The following is a 24,048-nucleotide window of genomic DNA, read 5'->3' on the forward strand; positions in this document are numbered from 1 at the left end:
ACAGACATTTTTTATATTGAGTATCATTTCATACCTAGTACATACCTGTATCACATTGTGAGAAATCTGCCTGTTATGACTTTACAAACTGGACACTAATATTTTCAAAAGTAGCCACTGATTTGGGGTAACTTATTTTTACAGTGCCTAACATGCTTGGGTCTGATTTTCAAAAGTGCTAAGCACCCACCATTCCATTGGAATTTAATGGGATCTGTTGGTGATTTTCAGCACCACTGAAAATCAGGCCCAATGTCTCTCAAGCTGGGTCTATTAGAACTGAGGTGCATGATCAGAGTCCTTGTTTGAAAAATTTGGCCAGTTGTTATATATAATATGTGATTTATCTAAAATTAATAAAATAATGATCAGATTGAAAATGTCTTTTCTGCTAATTAAAATTAGTAGTGTAGCGTTATGGATAGAATTATTCTCCAGAGAAAATTCTTTTTATGTGATTGTCAATTGATGCATGATGCTAACAGAAGCTTACCAAACAAATTCCTGAGCAGTTAACTCTTGGAAGAACCTTAGACAGACAAAGAGACTCCAAGTTATCCCCAACCCGTTTTTCAGATTTTGGGTACAGAAGAATGCAGAGAGAATGTCAAAGTTGTGCAGTGAATTTCATGACCTGTTTCTGATTTTGGAACAAGTGTAACTCTTCGTACCTTCAAGAATTGAATGGAGACAAATAAAGAAGTGGGATCTGATCTCATTGATAGACACGGTGCAGGAAGTGTTTCTTTTGTCCTGAAGGATGAAATCTGCTGTGTAGAAATGCTTGTTTCCATTTGCAGAATACATCCTCACAAAATTTGCTCTCCTTTTTTCATTTACTGGAATATGGACACGTGGAGTTCTCTGTCTGGAATAAAGGGCTGGTGGTTTTGTCCCTTAGTGCATTTAACACCACTCTACAATATTTAGGTCATTAAATTTTCATGTCTATTCTTTTTTTGGAAAATTCAGTCACCTGTTCATCTCAGCTGCCAGAAATAAAGAGGCTGCTGCTTGGGATTTTAGCTTTGCAGAAATCAGAGTATCTCTGGAGTCCTGCACTAAACTAATTAGCTAGTAGAGTTTTCTGGATACATAATAAGCTATTGATGAACAAACCAACAGTCGAACTGCTCCAGGAAAATCTTATGCTCTGAATGGAAAAAAAATACTAAACATGCTAATTAAATGGAAGTCTGCGGTATTGTAGCAGTAACTACTGTGAAATCCTTCCCTTTGTAATAGCGACATCACTATTGCACAGCCACAGAAAGTTGTCTTTTTGGAGAGGATCATTTAAAATATAAATTTACAGGGTTTTAGAAGTGATTTTCTAATAATGATACTAATTACTGCATACCGGTAAAAATTCCTACCCAAAAATAGTGATCTTTATTTTGTGTGCAAAGAATTGGAGAAAACAAAGGGGAAAGTATTAAATTGTTAATTATAAGGCTGTATTTTTATATAACTTATTTCTTTTGTGTGAAAAAGGAGTTGCTTATAGGGAAAAGACGCACAGAATCTAATAGAATATGGCTTTCTATAGTATTTTGGACCATCCTATAGAATATAGTAGAGAATTATACCCCTAATGTAGATTCCTATAGGATGGTTAATAAAAAAAAGTGTAAAAAGGAGATCATTCTTTTTCATTATATAGGTTTTTGAAATAGTTTCTATGTAACCCTGTTCAATCTCTGTGGAACCTTATTGAATTGTGTAGGACTTTTCCATAAGGGTAAAAGCTGTTTCAGTGGGTAACAGTTGGCTCTGTAAGTAAACATCTCTCTCTTCCACTGATAGTTACTTGAATAAATTAAAGCTTCACTGAATCTTTGTGTAATAGAAGGTTTGAGTTCTGGTTTGTCCTTGAAATTAAATTGTGATGTGTGGCTGGATTCTGGTGTAAAGTCTCAGGCCCCTCCTTTCTTGGGCCCAGGTGCTTCTGTCCAGCTTAGGTCACATAAGAACTCAACTCCTCCTTGCACTTTATCATGGGCAGTTATTACTATCGACCTGAAAATCAAAGCGGGATCATCCTCTTGTACCTGTTGTATGAGTGGGAGAGAAGCCAGGACTATGCTTGTTGTATTTATGCTTCATGGTTCGTGTTCCCATTCAGTGGAAGCAAAACTGGCAAAATTGACACCTACTGGCACCTTCAGAACTAATTTACACTAAATGAGTTAGAGCCGTGACTATACTGGACTCAAAGCAGGGGAGGCAAAATCCACTCCAGCAAGCCTGCATTAGTCTCATGTGTCTCCCAAAGTCTAGACTTCCCACTCAGCGCTACCACTTTCGTTTTTTACAACAAATTGAGCAATCGCCCAAGTGTGCCTCTCATACCATGCTCCACACTTATCCGCTGAGTGAGCAGAACCAATTGAACACAAGTGTCCGGGCACCTTTCTGAGCAGACAGATAGAGCTGTGTTGTGTTTAAAGTTGGATTTCCCTTGTCAGGACAATTACAAGTGGTGTTGTGAACAGAATGTGACTTTGTGGCAGGCTGTAGAAGCATAAACGATGGCTGATATTGCTGAGATAACGTGGAATGGAGACTTAAAACCTGCCACAGCTGCAGAATAATGGGAAGCTTAGTGAAAGGGAGGTAATCCCATAAAGGGATAAATCTGATTGCACTCCACATGCTGCACAAGCCCTTGTCCCAAAGGAATTCCAGTTTCACCAGGGCTTCTACTAGCCACTGAAGTCTCATGTAAGCTATAGGAATGAAAAGGTGAACCCCTTACACATGCACATGGGACTGCTTTTGCCTGTCAGCCCCTGACACCAGATGACTACTTGGGGAGATCGAGAACCAGGTTCTTTATTATCTGTCGCCTCCTGCTATCGCTTACACCTGTGCAAAGAGAGTGTAAAAGACTACCCAGTTAGAGTGGTAGTTTTCTTCACAGTTTGCACTCTTGTCATAACATTTCTTCCCAGATCTGGACCTTAGCGTCCAAAATATGGGTGTTAGCAAGAAAACCTCCAAGCTTAGTTACCAGCTTGGACCTGGTAATTGCTGCCACCAGCCAGGAATTATACAGTGCCTAGCTCACTGTGGTCTCCCCAAAACCTTCCTTGGGGGACCCCAAGACTCAGATTCCTTGAGTCTCACAACAAAGGGGAATAAACCATTTCCCTTCCCCCTCCTCCCCTCCTGGTGTTCCCTCCCTGAGTTCCTGGAGAGATATACAGAAGCAAGCTCCGTGAATCTAAACAAAGGGATTCCACCCTCCCTGCTTCAAGTCCTTGAAACACAAGCACCGAGAGATCTAACCTCTCTCCCCCCTCACCCAGAGGGTATGCCAAATCAGGCTTAGTAAATCTAACACAAAGAGATTTTTCCCCTGACTTCTTCCTCCCACCAATTCCCTGGTGAGCTGCAGACTCAATTCCCTGGAGTCCCCACTAAAGAAAAACTCCAACAGGTCTTAAAAAGAAAGCTTTATATAAAAAGAAAGAAAAAAGACATTAAAATAGTCTCTGTATTAAGGTGACAATATACAGGGTCAGTTGCTTAAAAGAAAAATGAATAAACAGCCTTATCCAAAAAGAATACACTCCAGCAACTACACACATGTAAATACAAAAAAACAATATAAACCTATTGTCTTACTATCCTTGTGCTTACAACTTGGAAACAGAAGATTAGAAAGCTTGGAGATTCCTGTGGTCACTCTCAGAGCCGAGAAAAAAACAGACCAAGAACAAAGGACTCACACCCAAAATTTCCCTCCACCCAGATTTGAAAAAGTCTTATTTCCTGATTGGTCCTCTGGTCCGGTGTTTGGTTCCCTGTGTTAACCCTTTAAAGGTAAAAGGGGAGATCGAGAACCAGGTTCTTTATTATCTGTCGCCCCCTGCTGTCGCTTACACCTGTGCAAAGAGAGTGTAAAAGACTACCCAGTTAGAGTGGCAGTTTTCTTCACAGTTTGCACTCTCTTGCACTGATGTAAATGATGACACAAGGTGCAAGGCTGGCGAAAGTTGGGCTCAAGAGTGTCAGTACCATATACCACAGTGAAATTGGCCCATTATAAAATCTGGTCATTTCCTTAACAATTAGTGTAATTAACTGAAAATTACACTGGTTATTTTAACTGTTAACTAAGCTATATATATATTTTTTAAATATCTGAAAGTAATTAATTTTGGGTTTTTAACATTTTATGAATGAATTAATGCTGGGAATAAAAGTGAGAGACTGGCAGTGGTTGCTTTGAACCAGATATACTGCAGGCAGGTTCAGTGCAAGCTTCCTTCTCAGCTGCGCTGATGCCTCTCAATCCTGACTTGCAATTCTTCTTGCTGTTCCAGTTCTGGCTTGTACCGAGTTACTCCAAACAGAACATTGGTTTTGTTTTGTGAACCAGTGTTACGTAGGTGGTGGGATGAATCCCATTTGTACTTGTGATCTAAGCGAACATATGGTTGAGTGAAAGGTGAGAATTGTGCAACTATTTCCTAAAACAACAGTGACTTGCAAAATTTTGTTTTCTTTTCTGTTTACAGCAGCAACTACAGGCGTACATCGCCTGGGTGAATTCTCAGCTGAAGAAGAAGGCAGCAATAAAGCCAGTGCAGGACCTGAGGCAGGATCTCCGAGATGGGGTCATCCTGGCCACTCTCATTGAACTTGTAGGTCAGTAGCACCAAGTGGCACTATTGCTCCTGTGGGGGCTGTGGGATACTGCATGGAGGAAGCTCGTTTTGGTGAGGCACTGCTAGCAGAATGTTTGGACCTGTGTGAGGCTGGCCAGCAGGTACTACAGTATCGGAGCAGGGTGGTCATTTTAAGAGAGAAGAAAATTGTGGGTCATAAAAGCCAATCTTCCCCTGAAGTCCTTATGTGTTAGCTCAGTATCACTTGTTAACCTTTGGCTATTGGCCAAGTTCCAGGCCCTTTGAGAACTGCATTGGCCATGATAACTGCCACAAGAGGAGCTGAGCTGTTTTAAGGGAGCCATGAAAGGATTTCCCATTTTGATGAATGGCATTAGGGACCCAGAGGGGTGTATGGGCTAAGGTGGGACTAGTATGTGGCTTCTTAACTTCATTTGTATATGACCTGAGTCCTGTAGTTCTGTATCTCTGCCTAACCCTGGCAGCCCTGCGTGGAGTTTTCTTGTATGTGTTAATGGATGGGATTCCTGTCTGTCGGTGTTAATCTCTTTGCGAAAACACAAATATTTACAAGAAAGAAATAATAGGACTGAGCAAAAATGATTCTAGAAGCTGATGCTGTCCCTTGCTGAGACTGTGCCATGCGGTATAGTGTATCTGCACGGCAGGGACATATGCTGACTCAAAAAAATACAAGGAATAATGAATTACCCACAAAAAGCTCCTTCACAGATAGTGCTATGGGTTTATTTTGCCATTAGACACCTCATGAGCAGGGAGAATTCACACATATGGCTCCCTTACTCTTCCCAACATAACAGCTGCTGAATCCTACACCTGTAACTGTTCCAGAGCCAGTCAGCACCAAGCAGGTCCATTACTCTCTGTAATTAGGCCATTTGATTTTCCCAGCCGGTGAGAAGCTGAATGGCATTCAAGTCAGTCCCACCAGCCAGCAAGAAATGAGAGAAAATGTAGAGAAAGTCCTGCAGTTCGTGGCATCGAAAAAGATCCGTATGCACCAAACTTCAGCAAAAGGTAAGTGCTCCCTGATGACAGTGTCACCATGATCCTCAGCTATCTATGTGCGAACTGGATCCTTTGTTGTGTTGTGCCCTACAGATAATTTATTTCCAGGCTGGAAATTTCTCTTGTTGCTACAATCCAGAAATATGTTTAGTTCTTGGTTGAATGGCATTAAATTCTTGGTTGCTTTGGTAACAGTAGCAAACAGGAGACGCGAGCAGTCCAGGGTGGGAAATAAATAATAGTATTAAGATGAAGAAGAAATGCCCCCTCTCCTCTGAGTGGTCAGAGGACCACACAAATGGTATAATTGAGAACACAGACTTGGAAACCTTAAGTGAATGGACATAAATAAATTGTTATTGGGCTGTTGCCTTCTGTGGTGGGAACAAGACCATTCCAGACCACTGGAAATCAGTGGTATTGTTTCCCATGCTTTGCAAACTCTGTTTGCCAGCATTTCCTGTCATAAGAAGAACAGAACATGTGGTGGGAAAGAGACACAAGGAGCAAAAACATGCACTTTCTTCCTCTTACTGTGGCATCATTTAGTCACAGACAGCACATGGATGGAGGAAAACAGTCCCCTATTCTTGCTGGTTGCTGAGTGTACTGTTTGCTCCTCCCAGGGCACTGGGTGAGGTGCAGTGCCCAATGGCTTAAACTGGAATCATGGAGCACATGACCTTTCATGTTGTTATCAGGAAGAGAGGAGCACAGCCCTGGGGTTACAAGCCTCAGCTGGGTAGCCTTTGTGTATTCAGAGTACACAGTAAGTGCTCCATGCCAGCAGCATGGCTACCAGCAGCCTGGAGGCTGTGCTATTTTTTCCCATTCAGTGAGGCATTACATGCCAGTTCGCACCATTTCACTGACTCTATAAGCTGTTGTTAATACTGATAAAACTTGTCTATACTGTAAACAAATATAACATTAGGCCCAGCCCAGGCAGCTCTCTCCAGGCCACTTAACTCAGTGATCTGAATTTGCTTTCTTAGTTTCTTGTATCTAGGTTGGTAGCAGGGAAGTAAAACATGAGCATCCAGAGTTTCGTAGAGCACAAATGAGAGCAGAGTAAGCTCTAAAGATTGAAACCCAGGGCTGGTGCTCTGCATCCCTTCTGGTTTTCCTAGAAAAAATGTCACATGCCATGTCTGGCCTGTTCTAGTCTCCTTTCACCATTCCCAGTGACAGGACATTGTTGAACTTTGTGTCAGGGCTCTGAGGTTGGACATGTTATGAAGTGATCAGAGAAATGTAGGGCTGGAAGGGACCTCAAGAGGTCATTTAGTCCATCCCCCCAGATTGAGGCAGGATTAATGTATCAAAGTTACTGCACAGAGTGAGGTGTGGGCACAGGACTCTGGACACAGAAACCCCTGAGTTCTAATCATAGCTCTGACACTGACTCGCTCTGTGACTTTGGGCAAGTCATTTCCCCTCTCTGTCTCAGAGTCTCTGTGAGTGACATGGATTAATTACCTGTATGATCTATTTTAACAGTGTTTATTTGGGCCCCATCCCACACTACAAAAGTAAAAATTAACCAGAGACTGCAGGCATCCAGTCCTTCCCCAAAAGTCTGGGGCTGGGATTTTCAAAGCTGCCTATGGGATTTGGATGCCCAGCTCCCATTAGATTTAATGGCCACTGCATGCCTAAATCCCTTGGGTGGCTTTGAAAAACACCCCTCCCCCTCCCCCCAAGAAAAAGATGGATGGTCTTTGGAGTAAGCCCTGAAGGTCATCAAATTTGGGCTGTTTTGTACACTGAAGGAAAGTGCATAGTGATGAGGATTGATTAGTTAATGATTACTAGACATTGCAGAACTCCATTCTTGCCCAGCTCCCTCCTCTTTCCTATTAAAAATGGTAATAGAAGTTCCATGGGCCAATTGGAGCCATCACTGGTACAGTGATCTTCAATGACTGTGACATCTTTGTAGTGATCCTTCAGTAACACTGTCACACACAGGCTGGACTATTTGTTGAAAATAATCCCACAGAAGTCCCAAATGTGCCCGGAGCAATAAAAATTCTGTCCTGTAGGTGGCAGTAACTGATTTTACTTCAGGCTGCTTCATACAAAACAAATACTATGGCACACTGGAATGATAACTCAGTCCTAATGGTTTGGTCCCTTTTTTTTTGCATGCTCCTGTAGAGTTTAATTACATTCACAAGTGTTGGTCAGACAAGAACCTGCTGAGCCTCATTGCCCTGCGGTTTGATTGCATTTTGCAGATATCGTTGATGGGAACCTGAAATCCATCATGAGGCTGATCCTTGCCTTAGCTGCTCATTTTAAACCTGGCTCTGGTAGAACAGCCATTCAAAGCTCAGCCAGCATGGTGGGGAAGAGCCTTTCAGCATCATCAGCCAGTCACAGGCCCCATTCAGCGGCCGCAGTGGCCCAGGGTGCCGTGGCTGCTCTGGCAGATGTTCGTCAGGATGTCTCACGCTCAGGACGTGATGTTTTCCGGCACAGACAGAGGTACTGGGTGCTCCCATCTAGTCTCATTGGAATGAGTGTGAATCTTGGTGCTAAGTCTTAGTCCTTATGGGGCAGGTAAAGGGGGCATCTCCCTACAGGACAGATAAAGAGGTCTCTGCCTCTCTGCTATGAATTCATACATTGCCTGTTGACCTGAACCCAGACCACCTTTTGCTGTAATCTCACTGGAGGTCACAAACAATCCAGAGTAGGACTGAGTTAGCACCTGGATGGGATACCTTTAAGGCTATGTCTTCACTGGCAAAAAGGTATGTTTCTACCATGAGATAACTAACGTGCGTGTAAAAACAGTGGAGGTAAGGCACTGTAGTTTTACCATAAGGTAAACCAGAAGAGGCCAGCCACAGACAGGTGGTATAGTGCTGACCTCGCTGAGCCACCTTGCAGTATACACGACCGCACCTTGCCTTCACCTAAGATTGTACAGCACGATAACTATCACACATTTATTATCTCACTTGAAAAGAAAACAAAACACCTTTGTGTCACTGAGGACAAAGCCTAAGAGTTCTATTACATCCTTCCCTTTGCATCAGTAGTGAGCACAATGCCACTGCATGGCAAAAGGAGGTGCTGTCTTTCACGTGAGACATAAAACTAACGCCCTGACCGTTTGTGGAATTTAGAGATCCTGGGTGCACTTTTTGTAAGAGTCAGGGTGCTAACCCTGGTGTCCAATTCCATTATGCCTCTCTAAATTCCTCTTGCCTTCTCGTATTATGCCAAGCAGTGGAAATTGTTGTAGTGTTGCTGAGTGCTGTTTATCAGCCGCTGTGTCCCACAATGCTATAGGGTTTGGCGTTTTATTATTCTTCCGAAGGACATAGGCACGTGTTCCTCTTTAGGATGGCCAGCCCTTATAGTATTAGCAGAAGCTAGCCTTTCCCCACTCCCTCCTTCCCTCCCTCTCCAAAGCCCTGCTGCTACTCATAGGAGTTTTGAGGCATTTAACAGGTAACACACTGTTTCCCTCCCCTGCCATATCACAGGTAGATGGGAAAGGGTTTCCTGTCTCACACTTTCTAGATCAGAAATTAGATTTTCTCATTCATAAGAAGTCCAGAGGATTGCTGCCTGCACCTCCTTCCCTTTATTTCATTAGCCCCTGTTCTCCCCTTCCCCGCCACCAAGAACGTCTATCATTAGGTTCAGACAATAAATTAAAAAACAAAAAACAAAAAAAACCCCAAGGATTTCTGCCCCTGCTCTGTGAGGTTGTTATTCATTATGTCATTTTTATCTTCAGAAACAGCAGTGTCGACGAAGAGATTGAGAATCCCTACTGGAGTGTCCGAGCACTAGTGCAGCAGTACGAGGGACAGCAGAGCGTGCCCTCAGAGTCTTGCTCCTCCAGGTAACAGACATGCCCATTGCAGAGCTGTATCCCCTCACAGCCTGGCAGAGTCCGTCTCCTGCCCACCCTACATCTGGCCTCCTTGCAGCCCAGTCCCCTGCCTACCCTATGGATGTGCTTCCCTCACACACAGCCCAGTCTCTGACTAGTTTTAGGAATAAGGAAAATTTCATGCGCTGAGATTTCCCAGCTGAGCTGGAACATGAAACACCGGGTCTCAGTGAGTGACTTTTCATTGACTTCCTTGATCTTGCATACTCTCCCACAGAGAAGATTCGTCTCATCCATGAGACAGTGTGACAAGGTGGTATGAGCACAAGGCTAGGAGCTGGGAACTCCTGAGCTGTAGTCCTGGCTCTGACCTTAATCCTGGCTCTGTGGCCTCCCCCAGTGAGAACAGAGGGAATAGGAGTAGAAACACCAAACCAGAGGGTTTGCTGCGAGATTGAGAGAAACTGAGAGGATGAATCACAATGGTTCCTTCGGGGCTTGGAATCTATGACTCCATGAATGAGACGGAGGTTATCACTACAATACAGTTTACATCGGAGTTATGATGCTTAGGGGTTTGAATAAGTCACCCTCCGAGCTATGTAAATTATGCCGACCTAAGTGCCAGCATAGACAGTGCTATGTCAGTGGAAGAGCTTCTCCTGCCAACATAGCTACCATTTCTCGTGGAGGCTGAAATAATTAAGTTGACAGGAGAGCTTGCTCCTCTCGCCATAGAGTGTCTGCACTAGCAGTGCGACAGCAGTGCAGCTGTGCCACTGTGAGCTCTGTAGTGAAGCCATCACCTGAGAGTAGTGGAGGAGCAGAATGATCCCAAGGCTGAAGAGAGGGGAACTCTGCTCCAGTAAATGACCAAGGAGCTGTCCAGGCCTGCCCCTCAGCAAGGAAAGGAAGGGGCACAGCAACCAGGAGTGGATATTCTGCAAGCTGATACCATCTATCTGTTACTTCTGGGGGAATTCTGCGCCACTGCGTGTGCACAGAATTCGTATTCCGCACAGATTTCATTGCTTACCCACAGAAGAATGACTTTCTGACAGGGAAGCAAAGGGAAGCTGCACGAGCTGTCATGCACGCCTCCCTGGCAGCACAGGTACACCATTTCAGGCACCCAGAGCTATCATCAGAGAGGTAAATCACTGCAGGGCTCGGGACACCCCAGCTGGTGGCTCCTATCCTTTGCCAGAATCAGCTGCTAAACCCGGCTGAGCTGGAGGCAGGAAAGGATGAGGCTTCCTCTTCTCCTGCAAGGAGTGGCTGGGGCTGTGTCAGACCGACCCCTAAAAACCTCCCCAACCTGCAGGAAGCTCAGCATCCTCCCCTGTTTCCTGTCCCTAACGCTCCTCAGCCGCGGTGGGAGGGGTCACTGTATGAGGAGCTGCTCCCCTATCTGCCCAGCTCCTGTGCATCCAGACCTGCTATATCCGGACACCCCACCGCCACCAAATGTCACTCTGTACACCCAGACATCCCCCCAGACTTCCATACCTGTACCCCACCCCACTGAACCTCAATCCCTGCATCTGGAGCCCCCCTGCAACCAAACCCTCTGCCTCCAGACCCCCATCTCTGCACCCAAACCACCTCCCACCAAGCTCCCTGCACTAAAACCCCCATCCTGATGAGCCCCACCCCCTGATCCCCCACATCCAGACCCCCACCACACTGACCCCCAACTAAGTGCACCCAGACCCCCCTGAAACCCCACTCCCCCAGCACTCAGACCCCCCGGTTAAGCCTCAACCACCTTCACCTGGAAACCCCTTGATCCTGCCTGGTTGAGCCTACCTGCCCCAAACCTGGTGCACATGACACAGAGGAGCACGGCCCCAGGGTATTTTGAGGGCAGGCCCAGCCCTTGTGCTGTGTCAAGATTGAATGCAGCCTCACCATTGAGTCCATGTCCCAGAGCAGGGGAGGGGTTGCAGGGTGATCTCTCACCTTCATGCAGGCAGTGGCCTGGGCTCCCACTGCCATGCTGGAGCCTCCGTATTTATTTATTGACAAATAAAATTTGCAGAATTTTGCAGAATTTTAAAATATTATGTGCAGAATTTTTTATTTTTTGGCACAGAATTCTCTCAGGAGTTATCTGTATAAGAGACATGAAAGAGAAATGATCTGAGACTTCCAAACCAAGCAAGCCTGATGCCCTGCACCCAGACCTCGGGGGAAGGAGAAGTGGGGATTTCAGCAGCAGGCTCAGTTTCAGGAATGCATTATTTTGGGATTCAGACCCAGAGTCTCTGAAGTGGGTGCCGCAGCTGTTCCCACTGCCGTTGTGCCCTCATCCATCACCTTTAACTGCTTTTAGCTTTATAGTTATTTCATTATCCAGCCATCCCCCAACTCCCCTGGACCTTCATGTTCAATCAAGTTCAGTGTTTAATTGATTTCTGAAAAGTCCCCTGTAACCTGCTATAGAGCATTAAAGTCAGAGTTTACCCCCTCTACACAGCAGGAATTTTTGCCATGTAAAGTGGGACATGAGAAATACACATTCTATGCTATACCTGCAGCATTGCCTGGGGACTCGTCAGATCTCACTAGCTAAGCAAAGTTGACCTGAGGCAACACTTGACTGGGAGGTGTCTAAGGAAAGGGGTTTTGCAGGAAGTGGTATTGGTTAGAACTACAACATGTTTCACCTGGGGCTGAACTGGATGCCGCTCACAGCAGTGAGCCTCAGCAGCAAGTGCTGAGAGAACATATCCCTTTGGTTCTTCACATGCTCCACTGACTCTCAGTTGCTCCAGAGCAGATGTCAAAGCCCTAGTCTATGGAGCCCTTAATAGAATGGGACCTGGCTGTGTCAGAGACCCACTCACCCATAGGCCAGCACCTTCTATGGCAACTACACTGCACAGAAACTAGGTAGCCAATGAGGAGCTGGGGGTAGAACTGTGCCACTGGTTGGAGAGATCTGACCAAGCCTGGCTGTGTTTAGGTCAGAGTATAGGGATATACATTTTGGAAAGAGCCTTTCCCCACTAATTAGGCTTGAAAGTAAAGATGTATCTCTTTGAACATGTAAGTTCCCTCTTCTCCCCCTAAGCTTGAGTCTCTGCTCCTTCTGAGCTCCATTGGAATGTCCTGGTGGAGCTTGTTTAGCTCCCTGCTTCACAGCTGTCTGGCCCCAGTGCAAGTCAGAGGTGCACACAGGCAGCCCTGACTTACACCACTGATGTAAGGTGAGTCAGGGACCTTATGCCAGTGGAGGATTGGGCATCGTGGAGCTCCGCTCCATTATATCCCCTTCTTTCCTGTCCTATCCATGTCCCGCCCTTGAACACACAGAACAAATTCTATTTGTGGCAGTGCTGGAGGATACACTTTATGTTGGGGTTTGGGGGATGGCTGACACATGAGGTAATGGATTTTCTTCTGCCAGATCTCCACCAGCAGAGAGTATCCCTGGTACAGGGAGATTTCTCCACTGGACTTCTCTGGCCACTTTAAGGCTACTTTGCACCTCCATAGCACAAAGTGGCCTCCCTGCCCCGCACAAGGTGGCCTTAGCATGCCTGAGAATTCAACCCCTTGGGACCCAGGTGAAGAGTGAGAGGAAACACGATGGTTCTGGACCCTTTTGCTTCTTCCGAATGTTGATGGTTAGATGCCCACGTGACATGTGCCGTATAAATATCTAAGATAGATCAGTTTAGTATGGGTTTTTTTTTTCTCTCTGAGTCAATACTGACTCACTTCCCCAGTGTGGTGCTAGAGGATACTGTGCTGCTGGAGGTGCTACTTATCAGATGAGAAATAAAACCATGGTCCTGACCACATGCACTGGTTAAAGATTTCACAGTATTTTTCACGAGTTGAAGAGTGTTAACCCCTTCTATTCGGGGCAGATGCCAGTTTAGGTAAATACATTTCGCCTTTTTCCATTCTCTCTGTAGTTTGAATTGGCAACAGTATTTTTCACATCATGTCCTATTGTGTAGCATTGTTGTGCACTGCTAAATAGCTGTGGAGTGCCCCATGGTGGCTGCATTTCCATGAGGAGTGAAATAATACTTGCATGTATACTTTGCAAAGTGCTTTGGGTTTTTTCATAGTGCAAGGAGTTCACTAAGTGTAAGATGATATTTATTATAATTGCTAACAGAAAGTGATGTCACTGGGTAGCTTGTATATTATATAAAATCAGCAAATATTTTCCTGAACAACCTATATGATCAGAAGAGGGAATTTTACAGAACTGAAGATAAAAACATAAAATTAATTGTGCTGCTTTTGAACTAAAATCATTGCTTTGTTAATAAAATGTTTGTTTGGAACTTTTGAAATTATGTTGGAGTAGAACAATAGGGGGTGCTGTGGATCAGTACTGAGGTGCATCAGCTGATCTCCTTGGGGGCCCATGGCTGGAATAGCAGGGGTGCTGTGGATCTGGTTTGGCATGCATTGGCTGGTCTGTTTTGAGGGACCAGGGCTGGAATGGCAGGTGGTGCTGTGGATCAGGTTTGGGGTGCACTTTCTGATCTGTTTTGGGGGACCAGGGCTGGAATAGCAGGGGGTGTTGTGGATAAAGTTTGAGCTGCATCAGCTGATGGGAGGCAGGGCTGGAATAGTAGAGGGTATATTCGGTCAGCATTGAGTGCCAATGGCACAGTCTGTACCTTCAAAAGTAAAACTCTTCACATTGGTTACTGTCTTTAATAATCACTTTTCTCTGGTTGAGTTAAAGATCTCTAAACTGCCCAGGGCTCTTCTGGGTTTTGTTTTCTCTGTCTTGCTCCCTACACAGCTGTGCATACAGATCAGTGGTAGAGGGACCCCAAATATTTTTCAGGTTACCTTGTGTGTGTATTTCCTAGAGTTCTGCTACTCCTGCGCTACTGAGATGCTGACAGAGCTACTGACAACTCAATAGGAAATTATCAGAGATTGTATCAAGCTGGAGCTAAAACACTTTTTAAGTAAAGCTGGGAATATGGTCTGATGTGTCATTAGATTTCAATCATAACGTCTTGAGAATGGAATATTCTTTGTCCATTACTGTGGATTTGTTCCCTGGCTTTGTACATACAAAGATGTTGGACAGAGACTGTGCTATATGCATCAGCAGTGAGAAACAAAAGACAGGCTGAGAGGGAGTTAGGAGGCAGGGTTCTGTCAGTGTTGTCAAAGGGCAAAACCACGGAGGGATGCAAAGGAGAGCAAACATGGAAATGCTACTGAGTTTTGCATGCAAGGCCCTGCTGGGGAATGGATCCAAGCAGCCAGGCTGAGGGCTGTTTTGTGTATCCTCCAGCAGTGCCAGAAATAGAACTTGTTTTATGTATTCAAGGAGGGGGAGCAGATTATGGCTATTGTAGAAAAGGGCATCTGATGCCGCTAGCCAAAGGCACAGCGATTGCTGACACAGAGGCTGGCTGTTTAATTGCAACAGTAACTGCCAAGTGAGGAAAGCTTTATTCATATCAAGCCCCACCAAAAATCAGGAGGATGTTGTTCCTGTGATAAGACACCAGGCAGAGGCTGGTGCCTGAGGAGAGAAAAACTGACAGTAGCCAAACTCGGTATGTTTCATTTAGAATCGCAGATCTATGAGAAAAGGGTGTTAGATTATAGGCATGGTGCAGACTTAGCTATGTGTGAATGTTGAGTAGGAAGTGTCATGTTGGCCTGGTATTGTTGCTAATTTATGAATCACCTCAAGAGCTACTAATATTCTGTTGCTGGAGCTTGGGGCCCTACTGTGATGGGTCTTGACTCTTATGACCGAGTTCTGCCTTTTCTGATTCTCCCGGGTTCTGCATCCCACCTGAGGCAGGGGGCAGGTCCCCTGCTCTGCTCCTTCACCCAGTAAGCTACCTCCATGAGGGATTGTGTATGTCCATGAGGGATTTTGCATTGCATAATTTACATGAGGGTTTCCAGAAGCCATCACATATGCCCTAGGACCCGGCGGGGCTGTTTGGTAAAAAAGATGAGATGGAAGAGAGAACCTGTCAAACTCATTAGCAATTAATCCCCTCACTGAGGAGCCACAAGAAGGAGCAAGGGATGTACTTGTTAGCCCTACCCTTTGGCCATCCTCCCATATACATCTTCCCCCTTGGCCCTCCTCCCAATTCACCCTCCCGCTCCTTACGGTCACTTAAGGTGATACCCTTCCTCGTAACTCTGTGAATAGTCTTGTTGGCTTCAGTAGGATTTCAAGTGGAGTAAGATGCTACTCACTGCGAATCTGCCATGTGGCCTGTAGTCAGGATTCCATTTTGTTGAGAATAAGCCCTGCCTGCATTCATTCCCGAGCAAATTTGAGTATAGGCAGCATTGTCTAGAGCATGGAGACTTGGGTTCCTGGGTTCTCTTTTGGGTCTGGAAGGAAGGGTATGTGGTCAACCAGTTAGATCAGGGGACTGAGGCTCATGAGATCAGCGTTGTTTTTCTGCCTGTGACTCTGACTCACTGTGTGACCTTGGGAAACTCATGTCCCCTCTTCGTGTCTGTTTCCCCATCTCTAAACAAGAGAATGATTCTGACTTGCCTCACAAGGGCTGCGTTGCTGAACTCATCCATCCATGTTTGTAAAGCACTTTGAGATCCTCAGGCGGAAGGTGTTAGAGACAGGCAGAGCATTATTGTTATTATCAATCTGTTTTCCTTGTACTCATTCTGACCCTGAATGTCACCCCATTTCATCTTATTGCTCTGGTGACGTGCTGCATATTTGTACCCTGGGGCTCTTCACTGTCAGTCTCTTTAGTTTTAAAATAAATTATTTTGAAAAACTATGAGCAGTCTCAGGAGAAGCCTGCACCCCTGACTGCAGGTGACGTCTCCTGGGATGTGGTGGCACCAGTCTCCTGGATGGAAACTCCGGAGGAAAATAAGATGCTCGCTTTCTCTTCCCTATTCGGAGAAAGGAATAAGCCAGTTGGAGCATGGGATCCCCACAGTTGCCTGGCAAGAACAAACCACATTTCTTATTAATGAACTGACTATATTTTTGTAATCACAACACTACTCCATCCCATCTCATCCCACTGCACAGTTCCAGTGCAGTGTCCCAGCCTAATATCAGCACATTTCTGGATTTATTTCCTATGGGGCATGCACATGTTCTTGATATCAGAATTTCAAGGAAGGAATGTTATGATAAGAAGAGACAACAGAAATTATTCCTGGAGAACTTGCCAAAATCCCTCCCTTCCCTTTCCCTCCCACCCACCGACCTTCCCTCCCCCACCCTGAGCGAGACATCTTCTCAGAGAATACACTCTGCCTTGCACACTGTGACAGCCAGAGGGAGAGGGAGCTGGAGATAGCGAGGAAGGAAGCTACTCATAGGACTGGGAAATGCTGCACACTGCTTAGAGGCTGGTAGAGCAAAGAACCTACTTTTAACAGAGCATTTTTCCCTCACTGAATCCTGGGTCTCTGCAGCAGGAGCTGTATAGCTGAAGTAGGCAGAATGGGATGAGAAACGCAACTCGCAATCCAGGCCGAGATTCTCATGATGAAAACAACCAGGGCATACGGTGGACCAAAATGCAGCAGCAAGAGAGAAATAATCTGCAAGGAAAACCAGCAGAATCAAAACCTGGACTGCAGAATATTCTGACTCTGTAATAAACTCTGTGTGTGAGGGGGTTGCCAATTTATCACCAAACATCTCCTTGCAAATACCGTGAACCGTTTTGCTGTGAGTCTCGGCTCATGTGAGGAAATCCGACCGGCAGATATTTCTTCGTTAGTTTGACAGGAACTGGCATCCTCGGCATCGAATTCCAAGCCTGTGAATGGACAAGGCATGTCTGCAGCCAGGACCTGCAGATTCCTGAGGCTCCACAGGAAACGGACTCTGTGAGGCGAGAGGTTAAAGTGGGATCATGGGAGGGAAGCAGGTCAAATGGTGAGCAATTGTTGTCATTGTCATTTGGAACAGCAGGGTTGGGGTGTTTATTAAAATCTCCAGAGAATTCAGGCTTGTTACTGAAACTGTTTCCATAAGCCCTGATTGTGTGTAAGATCCCAAAGCATTGACAGTCCAGGGCTTTGACTAGGCAAGGATTTTAGCTAAGAAACTAAGCAAGGCTAGAAGGAATAATACAGAGTGTTTTCCTGTGACATAAATCCTGCCTCAGTTGATTTAATTTCCCAGCACTCATTTCTGCGTGCTTCAATGATGAATAGTTATGTATCTTTTAAATAAGAAATCAAATTTGAATGCATCTTTGGATATCTCTCACTCGAATAATTTTGGGAATTGATATGAAAAACTATGGGAATTTGGCCAGCTTTAACCAGTTGGCAGAATGATAAATAGGGGTGACCTTTGGCCTGTGCTGCTGCTTCAGGAGCAATCAGCATGCATGTAAATGTGTTCCTGCCCAAATGGCCATGTTTCTGTCATGTGCAGGGAAACTGCCTGGAGATGGAGCTGTGTCTGTAAGAAAAACTAAAGGATTATATTAAAATCCTGTTGTAGATGTGGTGTGAAATATCTGATCCTCAGTTGCGTTAACCCCCAAATCTATCACAAAAAATGTTCACTTTGGGCAGTGGATCTAGTTCTGAAAACAGCACATTGGGGAGAAATGTTACTTCCCTGTGCTGTGTCCTGTTCCCTGCCACATGGCGCACACGTCCCATATCCTGCACCTCCCTAGAGCACCCTCTGCCACCCTTTGCCTTCCGGCCTTCTAGATTGATCTTTCCCCTGTATGCCTAGGTAGCCTTCTTCACATGCACCAAAGGTTGATCTTGTTTTCTTGGGCTGCTTCCTCATGGTTTTCCTGCTTGTGGAGGGACAACCCACAAATACACCTCTCAATGCTCATATAGGCCTGATGGCTCCTCAGGGGTCTGAGGTGAACATGTGCAGAGGGAACATTAGTGACTGCACCTTAAAGGATGGCAAAGACCATGCAATATTCCTGGGCATGTCTCTGTGTCAGTCCGTCTCTGTGACTTCTGTGTATCTGTGCTGATTTAAAGTTTGATCATTTGTCTTTAATAATCAGTTACCTCCTCAGAACACAAACATCACATTCCTGGGCCCCTGGGCAATGATTTCAGTTTTAAACATCATCTGTTAGGGAACGAGGCATTGGGATTCGCTTTCTTTAAGGTAAAACTTTAGGCACACCCAACATCCTTTAGCAAGTCTGCACACTGTGGATATGTCTCCACTGCAAAGAAAAACCTGCAGTGCCTTAGTCCCAGAGCCTGGGTCAATTGATTTGGGCTTGCATGGCTCAGGGTGTGGGGCTGAAAATAGCATTGGAGCCTGGGCTCTGAAACTGGCGATGGGGAAGGGTCTTGGAGCCCAAGCTCCAGCCCGAGTGGGAAGGTCTGCACTGCAATTTTTAGCCCTGCAGCCTGAACCCTGTGAGTCTGAGTCAGTTAACCTGGGCTCTGAGGGTACAGCTTCACTGTGATACACAGAGCCATGGTTGGCCCAAGTCAGCTGACTCGGGTTCACGGGGCTTGGGCTGCCAAGCTATAAAATTACAATGTAGATATTGGGGCTTGGGCTGGAACCCTGGCTCTGGGAACCCAGGAGTGGGGAGGGTCCCAAAGCCTGGACTCCAGCCTGAGCCTGAATGTCTAAACTGCAGTTTTATAGACCTGCAGCCCAAATTCCACAAGTTTGAGTCAGCTGACTTGGGCCAGCTGCAGGTTTTTTATTGTAGTGTGGCTATACCCGAGACTGTGTGCTGTGGGTGTTTCTTTGCACGGTAGACATACACTGTATGAGCAACGGGGTCTGAGCAAACACTGTTGCTGCTTTTTGTATCTAGCCCAAAATGGTTACTCTCTCTTCGCTTAGTGACTCACACTCATTTGTTCTTTCACTGCAGTGGAAGCTGACTTAGTTGAATCATTTAAAATTAGATTAGTCAAAGGCCTGGAAAATAGACTAGGAACTGTCTCTTGGGGGTGACTCCTGGGAGTGGACTATATGGGAGCTGCTAACAGATCATTTCCTCTCTAATTTCTAAAATTCTCTGATTTTATTAGAGAGATGTGTTTGTTCCTGAGCTGGGGGACCTATATCAGAAGTGCTGGGAAGATTGGGAAGGCAAGCTATATAAGTGCATTTTATTTCTCTAAATCTATTCTGTTACTTTCACCATGTTTTCTTTTTATTCTTTCTGGCTTTTGTGTCTGTCTTGAGGAGAATGAAACATTAACTCCTCCTTGCACTTGCAAGGATTAGTTCCTGGAGACTTTGAGGGCACATTAAATGGATCACTGAGCTTTGGATGCCTTTGCTGTTGTCCCGGTGATGGATATGGGAAGAACGTCTGAAAGAGCTTGAGAGTCTGGACTTCACAACCAGCTGAGATTGTTGTAGAAAAATGTGGCTGCTTTCAAGAAGCTTTCTCATTTTAAAGCTAGATCATGCGTTGGTGTCTTTGTGTTCCCGAGGGCTCCTTAACATGGGAATTCTAGGTTGGTTCCCTGTACTGTAATTGTCCCTTTAAATACAGATGAGAAATCAAGAGAGCTGGGATACTGTGAATGACTTTTGGTAGCAGTTTGCAACTGTAGGCCAAGCCTTGCAATACATTATGTTGTAAGCAGAACTGCAGTCTGAAGGATAGTCTAGAATTAGCTCCTGACTTTGGGATCTGTGTTAATCCTGCAGCGGTTGTCTCTCCTATTTAAATCTTCTTGAGCCACAGGAAAAATGAAAAGAGTAATTACTGCTGCAGCACTTCCGTCAGCTACTGGCCTGAAAAGTTACAGGCATTGTCTGGCCTGCTAATGAATTCATTGCATGTGGGCAGCGCTCAGTGTAACCAGACTTCTTGCATATTAGCTTTTTATTTTAGACAGAGATGAAACTTCTCTTTTCTCCCTGCTATGTTTGCAGCTCATAATGGAAATAATTGTATCTCCTCTTCTCCTCTGCAGTCTCACATCACCCAGTCCCATACACAGCACAAAGAGTGAGTCCATTGCAACCCAGTCGGAGGAGAAGGCAGACTTTGTGATCATCCGAGCTGAAGAAACAGAAACCAAAACAGGTAGAGCACAGATGATGCGATTCATCTTTCCCACTTCCAGGACTTCCCACGTGAGAGCTATGGCAGAGACTTGCTGGATGGATTCCCAGAGACCATATGAGTGTAGAATTTTGTGAGCTGGTACATCAGTTTGTATAAAATTAAATCCCCAAGCTCACTGTTTAGTAGTGCTAAGGTTGTGCCACTGTTTGGCAAAGTCCAGGAAACTCACTAGCGTGCTTCAAAAATTAAAAGCCTTACAGAACGGATGGAGTTCAGTGTCATTTATTAGTTACAGTATATGGTGGTTGCTTTGTCCTTACTTCAAGCTATTGTGAAGAAAAATCCAATCCCACAGAAAGATTGAGTCTGTTTGAACTTGGAGGCTGGAGCTGAGCCTGTTTAATGGGGTTCTACCGTTCTGGATTTATGCTACAGCTGCACAAAATCACCTGACTAACTTGCAGTGGCACTTTGCAAGGTTGAGGATTGTTGTACGCTTATTGCCTGGTTTTACTGACACAGCATTAACTTTTTACCATGACACTCTCCACTCCTCCCAGCGATAAACCTGATTTTTGTTTCATTTCAAGTGAGCAAAAAGAATTAGCCAAAATGACCTGCTCCTGGCTTAGTTTCTGTTTTAAATCTATTAACAGTCCACAGAGTGCAAAGGAAAGGTTTTTTATGAAGTTTCTGACATCATCTTCCTCTCATGAACGTAGTGTAGAAACAGTGCTTTCTGATGAGCCTCCTCCCCAGGCTGAATCACAAGGAGTCTCTCCAATGAAATGCTTTGTCACCCCAGCCAATAAAGCCCCCTGTTTACTACTCTTTAGTCTACAATATTTGATTGTAAAATATTTTTGAGGTTGAAATATTTGGTGGGCTGTAACGTTTCACTGGTGTTTTCAACATCAGCATGCCCATCCACATATTGCACAGTGGAATATTTTTGTCACTTGGCTAGAGACTGTAGCTGCCTGCAGTGATCAGTCACAACTCTGGTTAATTAGCCGATGTGCCCCACTAGGATTTTTATCTCCAAGTTTTGCGTCACACCTTGGGTACAATGTCTAAATCCCTGCAACCTCCAGAGCTGTGGCATTAGCCAGCACAGACCATCTTGTCTTATGGAGATTACAAAAGGTTGCAGAGTTTATAAAATATTTTTATGTTCTTCTCTTAAAAAAAGATCCCATTGATCTCTTGATCTAAAATCAAGGCCAGTGATGAGCAGCAGTGATGATACTGAATATAAATGCAAAAAGTCAGAAAAGCAAGGACAGGCATTTTGGGATCAGGCTTTGATTCAAATGTTTATTAATCTGTAAAACATGGGCTAATAGCTTTCTGAAATTTGCTTTAATTCTTGCTCAGATGTTTTTGAGGATATGTAGCAGGAGACTAGTGCCTAGGTACCACAGCAGTGAAAGGTATGAGTAGATAGATCAGGCAGGAATAATGAACTGACTCATTACAAATGTCTCTGTTGGAAAAGGTCTCACACAGCAAATTACTATGGACTCAATTGTTCCAACCTTCTGCTGAATAGGAACTGGCTCCCCAAGTAGCCCCATTAATTTCGTGAGGTAAATTGCTATTCAGTATGAGTAAGCTTGACAGAACCAGGCCTAGAGTACATTGGTAATCAGGGTTCTGCCTTGAAAACCTTGGCTTATTCAGGAATGGGACACAGAGGCTCATAGTGAACGTGCCTGGCATGCATTTCATTCCCAAGCACAGCAACTGGAGCAAGACATTCATTCAGTTAAAAGTGGCATGCTCTCCCTCCCAGCACCTATAATGCTTCAGTACGTGGAGCAAAACCTGGCAGGGCTTCAAGAATTCTGGCTTTGCCCACCAGGGTTTTCACTCATGGCTTAGCAACCAGTTGTGGAGTATCTTAATAGCAAGAAATACTGAAACAATGGAAAATCTTGATCACAAGTGTTTAGGGCCTGATCTAAAGTTCATTAAAGTCAGTGTGGTCTTTGCACTGACTTTAGTAGGCTTTACATCTGTCCATTAGTGCTTATTGGAGTAGCCAGGGAGGGGGTGCCTCCTGCAACACTGAGAGATCCCCTCCTTCCCACTCCCCTTCATCCTTTCCTTCAGCTCCAACAGTGAGATATAAACACCCTCACACTGCATCCTCCTCTCCAACTTGCCTAGAACTCTCTAACGCCAGGAGACCTTGTACATCAGTACTAATGAAGGATTCAGGTCACCTTTTGCTCACAGGTATGCACACATAGAGAAGGTAATGTTTCTTTTGGAGGGTGAATGAGGCATAAATCCCCAAGTTGAGGGAAGAGGCTTCATCCTAGCTGTTACCTTGACATCAGCTGGAAGACATTCCAGTTCCTGCCACTGAGAACCAAGTGCAGAGAGCTGGAGACCTCTGTATGCTGTGCCTCGCTTTTCAGAATTTCTCTGTTGTTGTTCATCTCCATTTCATGTAGATTTTTCCTCTTGCAGAAGAGTCAGACTCTCCATTTCTCCCAGAGTGGCAGGCCAGAAGCCCTGGGACATACCTAGAGACCTCCTGGGAGGAGCAGCTGCTGGAACAACAAGACCATTTAGAAAAGGAAATGGAGGAAGCAAAGAAGATGATTTCAGGCCTGCAGGTATTCGCTTTGCTTTTAAGCCAGCAGTTTCTCTTATCTTCCCATCATACTCTTGTTTTTCATTGAACTCCAGCTGAGAGCCCCAGCACTAGTGTGGGTTTTCTTTCTCTTATCTTCATGGGCTTGTGCTTTGTTGCTATCCATCTTTCCTTCTTTGCAGGGCTTTTGAATGAGGTGATAGGAAGCAAAGAATGGCTTTTCCAAGCTCCCAGACGTAGTTCAGAGAGATATTTTTAGATAGTGTCAATCAATTTGGACATTTTTTTTTTATTCGAGACTCTCAGAAAACATATTTTTTACCTGGTTTCCCAGGCTGTCTTTTCTGTGGGGAAGATGTGACGAGAGGCTGGTGTGAGGGGTGGAAAAGGCTGAGGCAGTGCATGGAAGCGTGTGTGATGCTGGTGCAAGGATGCAGGTTTTATTCATTTCCAGTGCATGCCCTTAAAGGGGCTGACTGCGTATATAGTAATGAAGAGACTGAAGTCTAGTGAGCGACATCATTGGTTACAGTAATGATGACTGGGACAGACTGGGAAAGTGCAGAGGGAACGTTGTGAGCACCCAGAAAGGGATCTCCTTCAGGGGGTGCTGAAAAGTCTGCGTTTAGTAAATGATCATCTCCCCAGTCAATGTCTTTTGGTTACAGTCCAGTATTTCGTTGGATTCATTAGGTGGGTGCCCTATACCCTGATTACATGGTAACACTTGAACGTGCTGTCACCAGGAAAAATATGTATGTTACTACCCAAAGTAGCAAGATGCAACAGCTTTTTCCCATGTGCCGGGACTCCCATTCCTTGTCAAGACTCTTGGAAGCCCACGGTTTTTGTTAGCAGCCAAGGCGAATAAAACAGACTTTGTGTGATTTGTGATTGGAAGTAATGCAAAGAGACAAGGAA

At 45.0% G+C, this 24,048-nt stretch overlaps 1 protein-coding gene across 6 annotated transcripts in view; it reads left to right on the forward strand.

Annotated features, from left to right (window-relative positions):
• DIXDC1 (DIX domain containing 1) overlaps nucleotides 1-24,048 on the forward strand; it is a 72,142-nt gene that overhangs the window by 31,882 nt on the left and 16,212 nt on the right. For 4 of the 6 annotated variants that reach the window (XM_050922031.1, XM_050922032.1, XM_050922030.1 and 1 more), the window contains 6 exons: nucleotides 4,527-4,656; nucleotides 5,550-5,675; nucleotides 7,907-8,156; nucleotides 9,424-9,531; nucleotides 20,428-20,540; nucleotides 23,001-23,149. In XM_050922031.1, coding sequence (XP_050777988.1) covers nucleotides 4,527-4,656; nucleotides 5,550-5,675; nucleotides 7,907-8,156; nucleotides 9,424-9,531; nucleotides 20,428-20,540; nucleotides 23,001-23,149 — 876 coding nt within the window. Of the gene's footprint in view, nucleotides 1-4,295; nucleotides 4,394-4,526; nucleotides 4,657-5,549; nucleotides 5,676-7,906; nucleotides 8,157-9,423; nucleotides 9,532-16,808; nucleotides 17,417-20,427; nucleotides 20,541-23,000; nucleotides 23,150-24,048 lie in introns of those variants that run through there. The other 2 variants (XM_050922034.1, XM_050922035.1) reach the window with 2 other exon arrangements.

Source organism: Gopherus flavomarginatus, chromosome 13, assembly GCF_025201925.1.
Source record: "Gopherus flavomarginatus isolate rGopFla2 chromosome 13, rGopFla2.mat.asm, whole genome shotgun sequence".
In the NCBI taxonomy this organism is placed as follows: Eukaryota; Metazoa; Chordata; order Testudines; family Testudinidae; genus Gopherus; species Gopherus flavomarginatus.